The sequence below is a fragment of the Pristiophorus japonicus genome, chromosome 22 (genome assembly GCF_044704955.1).
Source record: "Pristiophorus japonicus isolate sPriJap1 chromosome 22, sPriJap1.hap1, whole genome shotgun sequence".
In the NCBI taxonomy this organism is placed as follows: domain Eukaryota; kingdom Metazoa; phylum Chordata; class Chondrichthyes; family Pristiophoridae; genus Pristiophorus; species Pristiophorus japonicus.
In genome coordinates this window covers 2,420,249-2,428,890 of record NC_091998.1, presented here as the reverse complement: position 1 = coordinate 2,428,890, position 8,642 = coordinate 2,420,249, and the positions used below count along the sequence as shown (strand labels likewise).

Below are 8,642 nucleotides of genomic sequence, written 5' to 3'. Positions count from 1 at the left end.
TTGCATAATAATTAGTGCTAATTAACCACACACTAATACCAATGTGTTAGAAATGGGGAAATTGGACAAAATGACCCCTTTTCCCAACTATTATTTTACAAACTCTGACGTACAATGCAAATACGGTCATCTGCATATCAAGATATCGTTGCCAAATGAAAAGCAGGGATCAGTTGGAAGTGTTCCTGGGGCATTGTGTCATTGATGAGGACAATGTATTCAGCTGATTAGCTTGTACATCGATACATGCCTATTTTTAAATCAGCTGCTGAAAAATTTGCATGCTGATTAGAATTATCCATCATAAACAACTGATAAAGCAGCTTAACACGCCTGTTTGTGACAAGACTGCCAATGAATCTAAACACCTCTCGCTCCAACACCAAGAACCTCACACTCAACCCTCACTTGTACTGGAGGTGCAGGCGAGAGGCTGCAATATAGAGGTCACCTCGGTGGGTCGCATTCTCGCCTCCAAGCCAGAAGGTCGTGGGTTGGAGCCCCCACTCAATGAGACCTGGCTGTAAAATCCACGCTGACGCTCCCAGTGCAGTACTGAGGGAGCCCTGCACTGTCGGAGGGGCAGTACTGAGGGAGCCCTGCACTGTCGGGGGGCAGTGCTGAGATAGTGCTGCACTGTTGGAGAGGCAGTGTTGAAGGAGTGCTGCACTGTCTGGGGGCAGTGCTGAGGGAGTGCTGCACTGTCGGGGGGCAGTACTGAGGGAGTGCCGCACTGTCGGAGGGGCAGTACTGAGGGAGTGCTGCACTGTCGGAGAGGCAGTGCTGAGGGAGTGCTGCACTGTCAGGGGGCAGTGCTGAGGGAGTGCTGCACTGTCAGGGGGCAGTGCTGAGGGAGTGCTGCACTGTCGGAGGGGCAGTACTGAGGGAGTGCTGCACTGTCGGAGGGGCAGTACTGAGGGAGTGCTGCACTGTCGGAGAGGCAGTACTGAGGGAGTGCTGCACTGTCGGAGAGGCAGTACTGAGGGAGTGCTGCACTGTCGGGGGGCAGTGCTGAGGGAGTGCTGCACTGTCGGAGGGGCAGTACTGAGGGAGTGCTGCACTGTCGGGGGGCAGTGCTGAGGGAGTGCTGCACTGTCGGAGGGGCAGTACTGAGGGAGTGCTGCACTGTCGGAGGGGCAGTACTGAGGGAGTGCCGCACTGTCGGGGGGCAGTGCTGAGGGAGTGCTGCACTGTCGGAGGGGCAGTACTGAGGGAGTGCTGCACTGTCGGAGAGGCAGTACTGAGGGAGTGCTGCACTGTCGGGGGGCAGTGCTGAGGGAGTGCTGCACTGTCGGAGGGGCAGTACTGAGGGAGTGCTGCACTGTCGGAGGGGCAGTACTGAGGGAGTGCCGCACTGTCGGGGGGCAGTGCTGAGGGAGTGCTGCACTGTCTGGGGGCAGTGCTGAGGGAGTGCTGCACTGTCGGGGGGCAGTACTGAGGGAGTGCTGCACTGTCAGGGGGCAGTGCTGAGGGAGTGCCGCACTGTCAGGGGGCAGTGCTGAGGGAGTGCCACACTGTCAGGGGGCAGTGCTGAGGGAGTGCTGCACTGTCGGAGGGGCAGTACTGAGGGAGTGCTGCACTGTCGGGGGGCAGTGCTGAGGGAGTGCTGCACTTTCGGAGGAGCTGTACTGAGGGAGTGCTGCACTGTCGGGGGGCAGTGCTGAGGGAGCGTTGTACTGTCGGAGGGGCAGTACTGAGGGAATGCTGCACTGTCGGGGGGTAGTGCTGAGGGAGTGCTGCACTGTCTGGGGGCAGTGCTGAGGGAGTGCTGCACTGTTGGAGGGGCAGTACTGAGGGAGTGCCGCACTGTCGGAGGGGCAGTACATTAGGGAGCACTGCTCTGTTGGAAGTGCCTTCTTTTGGATGGGACTTTATCCAAGGCCCTGTCTGCTCTCTCAGGTGGATGTAAAAGATCCCATAGAACTATTTGAAGAAGAGCAGGGGAGTTCTCACCGGTGTTTTGTGCCCAATATTTATCCCTCGATCAACATTCACTAAAACTGGTGATCTGGCCATTATCACATTGCTGTTTGTGGGATCTGTGCAGAGTATGGATGGTTAACATATGGGGTTGTGTCCTTCAGGTGAACATTTGATTGCTGTTTGTGGGATCCTGCTGCTTTTATCCACATAACGACAATCGTTGCTCTTCGGTGTAATTCTGTGTGCGTGCGGTGTGAGATGTGATAAGCTGCAGTCAGCATACGACTGGCTAAATGCAAGGCTTTATGGGTGAGACTCATTTGCTCTGCCTGAAGTTCAGGTTAGAGTTTTTGGTGAATGAAAGTTTAAAAACAGCCAACTAGTGATGAATTTTTGCAAAAGGCATTTTTTTACAAACTGCACAGGAAGAAAACATGTTGATTATTAGGAGGGGAACAAGTGGGATTTGTGAGCTGGCTATTCATCTCGGCCCGTGGTTCCACATGGGCTCCTTTCCAGGGTGACGGGATCTCCTGACACAGCTCCGCCTCCTCCAGACACAGCTCCGCCTCCTCCAGACACAGCTCCGCCTCCTCCTGACACAGCTCCGCCTCCTCCAGACACAGCTCCGCCTCCTCCTGACACAGCTCCGCCTCCTCCAGACACAGCTCCGCCTCCTCCAGACACAGCTCCGCCTCCTCCTGTCACAGCTCCGCCTTCTCCTGATGCAGCTCCGCCTCCTCCTGACACAGCTCCGCCTCCTCATGACGCAGCTCCGTCTCCTCCTGACACAGCTCCGCCTCCTCCAGACACAGCTCCGCCTCCTCCAGACACAGCCCCGCCTCCTCCAGATACAGCTCCGCCTCCTCCAGATACAGCTCCGCCTCCTCATAACGGTGCTCCGCCTCCTCATGACGCAGCTCCGTCTCCTCCTGACACAGCTCCGCCTCCTCCAGACACAGCTCCGCCTCCTCCAGATACAGCTCCGCCTCCTCCAGACACAGCTCCGCCTCCTCATGACGCAGCTCCGCCTCCTCCAGACACAGCTCCGCCTCCTCCAGACACAGCTCCGCCTCCTCATGACGCAGCTCCGTCTCCTCCTGACTCAGCTCCGCCTCCTCCAGACACAGCTCCGCCTCCTCCAGACACAGCTCTGCCTCCTCCAGATACAGCTCCGCCTCCTCAAAACGGTGCTCCGCCTCCTCATGACGCAGCTCCATCTCCTCCTGACTCAGCTCCGCCTCCTCCAGACACAGCTCCGCCTCCTCATAACGGTGCTCCGCCTCCTCATGACGGTGCTCCGCCTCCTCATGACGGTGCTCCGCCTCCTCCTAACACAGCTCCGCCTCCTCCTGTCACAGCTCCGCCTCCCCATAACGGTGCTCAGCCTCCTCCTGTCGCAGCTCCGCCTTCTCCTGTCTCAGCTCCGCCTCCTCCTGATGGTGTTCCGCCTCCTCTTGATGCAGCTCCGCCTCCTCCTGACACAGCTCCGCCTCCTCCTGACACAGCTCCGCCTCCTCCAGACACAGCTCCGCCTCCTCATAACGGTGCTCCGCCTCCTCCTGACGCAGCTCTACCTCCTCATAATGGTGCTCCGCCTCCTCCTGTCGCAGCTCCGCCTCCTCCTGTCACAGCTCCGCCTCCTCCTGATGCAGCTCCGCCTCCTCTTGACGCAGCTCTGCCTCCTCCAGACACAGCTCCGCCTCCTCCTGACGCAGCTCCGTGTGCTGGTCATTTGTCACACAGTCTGTAATTGGTCACCAGGGCTGGGACAGTGAATACGTTCGGTAATTCTGAGGCAGTTACACCCAGACATGTTTAGAAAATCAATGAGCTTTGTGTTGGTGCAAAGGTTTTTTTTAAGGTGCCTTTTTAAGAACTGATGGAAAACATTTTAATTAAATTTATATCCTATTTTTCCTTCCTGACTTTTTCATTTCTAACTTTGTCCCTAACCAGGCAATGTGCACTCACTTTGTATAACTGTTTGCCAACCACCAAAAGCAGATGACGTGATCATCGCTTGCTGTTTGTTGGATCTTGCTGTGCCAGCCGATTGCACAATCGCGGCACTCCAAGGTGCCTTTTTATTAATCCCCGGGCTGTGGGGCTTGCCGGAGAGGCTGACATTTATTGCCCATCCCTAGTTGCCCTGCATTGAGGGAAGTTCAGAATCAGCCATGTTGGTGTGTGACTGGAGTCACCTATAGACCCAGACCGGGCAAGGCCAGAGGTTTCCTCCCCTAAAGCACAATAGTGACCAATTCTTCTGACAATCCAACAACCTCACCATAACTTTTATTAAGCTTTTTATTTCCACGTTTGTTAAACTGAATTGAAATGATCAAACTGCCACAGTGGTAGATGAACACTTTTTCTCTGGATTACTTGTTCAGAATCGTAACCACGACACTGACAGACCCCACCATCATCGGCAGTCCCTCGGAGTCGAGGAAGATTTGCTTCCACTTTAAACGTGAGTTCTCAGGTGACTGAACAGCCCAATACGGGAATCACAGTCTCTGTCACAGGTGGGACAGACAGTGGTTGAAGGAAAGGGAGGGTGGGACTGGTTTGCCGCACGCTCCTTCCGCTGCCTGCGCTTGGTTTCTGCATGCTCTCGGCGACGAGACTCGAGGTGCTCAGCGCCCTCCCGGATGCTCTTCCTCCACTTAGGGCGGTCTTTGGCCAGGGACTCCCAGGTGTCGGTGGGGATGTTGCACTTTATCAGGGAGGCTTTGAGGGTGTTCTTGTAACGTTTCCTCTGCCCACCTGGGGCTTGCTTGCCGTGTAGGAGTTCCGAGTAGAGCGCTTGCTTTGGGAGTCTCGTGTCGGGCATGTGGACGATGTGGCCTGCCCAACGGAGCTGGTCGAGTGTGGTCAGTGCTTCGAGGCTGGGGATGTTGGCCTGATCGAGAACACTGACGTTGGTGTGTCTGTCCTCCCAGGGGATTTATAGCATCTTGTGGAGGCAGCGCTGGTGGTATTTCTCCAGTGCTTGTATGTGAAGCGCGTTGATATATTTCTGAGAGAGCTGTTAAGACGTTCTATGATACAGTTATACGTATATGAGCACTGGCAGAGCCTGACCAGGCCCCCGGACCGATTCCTCCCCGACCTACACAACACACCATCAGTTACAGCAGCATCCAACCAAGGGTCTGGGAAACTGAGAGCTGGGGGAGGTTGTTGGAGAATGCGTGAGGATTAGTTGTGAATATTGTTGAAGTACTGAGCAGAGAGGCAGGAGAGAGCTGTATATTTATGGCTGCCCAGCACAGTGCTTCAGTCAGATTAGTGAGTAAACAGTCCCTCACTGATTAATGTGCAGCATCAGAGCGGGATTTAAAAAAGCAGTCACTCAACATCTTGCTGTCAGCAGACACGACTCTCGGGCTGCTGGGGTTCAGGAACCAGAGACAGAGATTGTTTTGAATAGTTGTCCTACATTTTGTCGATCTGATGACATGTATGTCAGATACTCCTCTCCTATTTATTTGGTTTACAAGCCTCCCATCCTAATTATCCTACTTTATGATGAGGTAAAGTATCACTTCCTTTCATAAACGTGCCCGACTCTCTGTCCCGAGACTGTGATTCCAACCTTCACGCCTCTGATGTACTAAACGCCTAAACATATGTTGCCGTTACATTTAACACGATTAGCCCACTCTCGGCCCAGTTAGAAAGCCGTGCATTTATATACACCTCAAAGCGCTTCACAGCCAATGAAGTACTTTTGGAGTATAGTCACCGTTGTAATGTGGGAATCGCGGCAGCCAATTTGCGCACAGCAAGCTCCCACAACAGCAATGTGATAATGACCCAGATAATCTGTTTTTGTTCTGTTAATTGAGGGATAAATATTGGCCCCAGGACACCGGGATAACCCCTCTACTCTTCTTCAAAATAGTGCCAAGGGATCTTTTACGTCCACTTGAGAGGGCAGACGGGGCCTCGGTTTAACGTCTCATCCGAAAGACGGCACCTCCAACAGTGCAGCGCTCCCTCAGTACTGCCCCTCCGACAGTGCGGCGCTCCCTCAGTACTGCCCCTCCGACAGTGCAGTACTCCCTCAGTTCTGCCCCCTCAGTACTACCCCCTCCAACAGTGCGGCACTCCCTCAGTACTACCCCCTCCGACAGTACGGCGCTCCCTCAGTCCTGCCCCTCTGAGGGTCAGCCTAGATTTGTGTGCTTAAGTCCCTGGAGTGGGGCTTGAACCCACAACATCGTGACTCAGAGGCGAGGGTGCTGCCCACTGAGCCACTGCCTGTCACTACAGTTAGTGACACAAACTGCGCAAATTGCCCTCTCCCAGCAGTAGCGGGTCACAGGAGCTGCCGCTGGATTTAGCTGCTCCACTGCATGCTGGTGAACAACAGGAAGAACATGTGCATTTCTATAGCACCTTTAACACAGTGAAACTTCCCAAGGGCAGCAGGTTTGATTGTAAAGAGGAGGAGGTAACGACACAATGAAGAGTGTAAGCAGCGAGAACACGTGTGAGTGTAAAATGGAAATGTCAGGAAGCACTTTTTCAAACAAAGGGCTTCGAGAACTCTCCCCCACATAGCTGTTGAGGCCGGGGGCCAATGAATATTTCGAAACTGAGATCGATAGATTTTCGTTAGGCAAGGGTACTGAGGGTTACGGAGCCACGGTGGGTAGATGGAGTTAGGTCACAGATCAGCCACGATCTAATTAAATGGCGGAACAGGCTCGAGGGGCTGAAAGGCCTCCTCCTCTTCCTATGTTCCTGTGTAAATGGGGATCAGAGGTTTGGGTGGAAGTGTAACGAGGAGAAGAGTGATGGATCGAGGTGTGGATAAGAGAGGAGGGCCAGGTGAGAGTGCAAATGGAGAGAATGGTAGTGGCTGGGCCTTGGGCAAGGTCTGTTAACCCGATAAGATGGTTCACTGTTTACTGTCAGTGATCGTGCTGACAGCTGATCGTCCTTAATTAGAACAAGACAAACTGAGTTATACTGTCAGAACGTGACCTGGCACACAATAATTACATTTGTGTCTCTTAAACTTAAATAAGCTGCCAGTCAAATACATACACAACCAAAAACCCACGGCATGTTTGTATTCGAATTGAATGGGTTGGCTGTGCAGCAAATACCTGTCACTAAGCTAACACCACACCTTGGGTCGTTCGCTAGCAAAACAATCGGAGCCTTTTTCTCAGAGTGAACCTTATTTTAACCCCGTAATTACCGAGGCAGGAGGAGAGAAATCAACAGTGTGATCGAACACGGACAACAATGCTTTCTCTTTGCTGCACCGACAGATTTCACCGACACGTTGTGAAAACAGAAACATCTATGAGCGGAAAATGCTCCAGCAATTTTTTGGTTTGTAAATGAATTCAAACCCAGTGTAACTCAGTTTAATTGCACCGGATTACACGGGATATACGGCACAGAAACAGGCCATTCGGCCCAACTAGTCCGTGCCGGTGTTTATGCTCCACTCGAGCCTCCTCCCGTCTTTCCCCATCTAAATCTATCAGCATAACCCTCTATTCCCTTCTCCCCCGTATGTTTATCCAGCCTCCCCTTAAATACATCGATACTATTCGCCTCAACCCCTCCCTGTGGCAGCGAGTTCCACATTCTCACCACTCTCTGGGTAAAGAAGTTTCTCCTGAATTCCCCATTGGATTTCTTGGTGACTATCTTATATTGATGGCCTCTAGTTATGCTCTTCCCCACAAGTGGAAACATTCTCTCTGTATCCACTCCATCAAAACCTTTCATCATTTTAAAGACCTCTATTAGGTCACCCCTCAGCCTTTTTTTTCCAAGAGAAAAGAGACTCAGTCTGTTCATCCTTTCCTGATATGTATACCCTCGCATTTCTGGTATCATCCTTGTAAATCTTCTCTGCACCCTCTCCAGTGCCTCTATATCCTTTTTATAATATGGCGACCAGAACTGTACTCAGTGCTCCAAGTGTGGTCTAACCAAGGTTCAATACAGGGTTAGCATAACTTCTCTACTTTTCAATTCTATCCCTCTAGAAATAAACCCTAGAGCTTGGTTTGCTTTTTATGGCCTTGCTAACCTGTGTCACAACGTTTAGTGATTTGTGTATTTGTATCTGAGATCCCTTTGTTCCTCTACCCCACCCAGACTCACACCCTCCCAGTAATAAGTGACCTCCCGATTCTTCCTACCAAAATGTAATACCTCACATTTATCTGTGTTGAACTTCATTTGTCAATTATATGCCCATTCTGCAAGTTTATTAATGTCCCCCTGTAATTTGTTGCAGTCCTCCTCAGTATTGACTGTCCCCCAATTTGGTGTTATCCGCAAATTTAGAAATTGTGTTTTTGATTCCAAAGTCTAAATCGTTAATATAAATTGTGAACAACAGTGGTCCCAACGCTGATCCTTGTGGAACACCTTCTGCCCCTGTGAATAGCTATCCTTTACCCCTACTCTCTGCTTTCTGTCCTTGAAGCCAGCTAGCGATCCATTCTGCTACTTGTCCCCTGACTCCGCATTGTCTGACCTTGTTCTATTATGGGCTACCTTATTGAAGATCTTACCTTTTGAAAATCTAGATACGTTACATCTACTGCATTACCATTGTCTACTCTCTCTGTTACCTCTTCAAAAAATGCAATCGAAGGTTTTGCATATAAAATAATATTGTGTGTTTGATCCGAGACTGAACCTATGCAGTGGCAATCTCTGAGCTGAAGATT

The 8,642-nt window shown here is 51.8% G+C and overlaps 1 protein-coding gene across 1 annotated transcript; it reads right to left on the bottom strand.

Annotated features, from left to right (window-relative positions):
- Positions 1–2,627: 2,627 nt before the first annotated feature.
- LOC139235157 (putative golgin subfamily A member 6-like protein 19) lies at positions 2,628–3,143 on the bottom strand. The gene has a single exon (XM_070866377.1). The coding sequence runs from the start codon at positions 3,141–3,143 to the stop codon at positions 2,628–2,630; it is 516 nt and encodes a 171-aa protein (XP_070722478.1).
- Between the last annotated feature and the right edge of the window lie 5,499 nt (positions 3,144–8,642).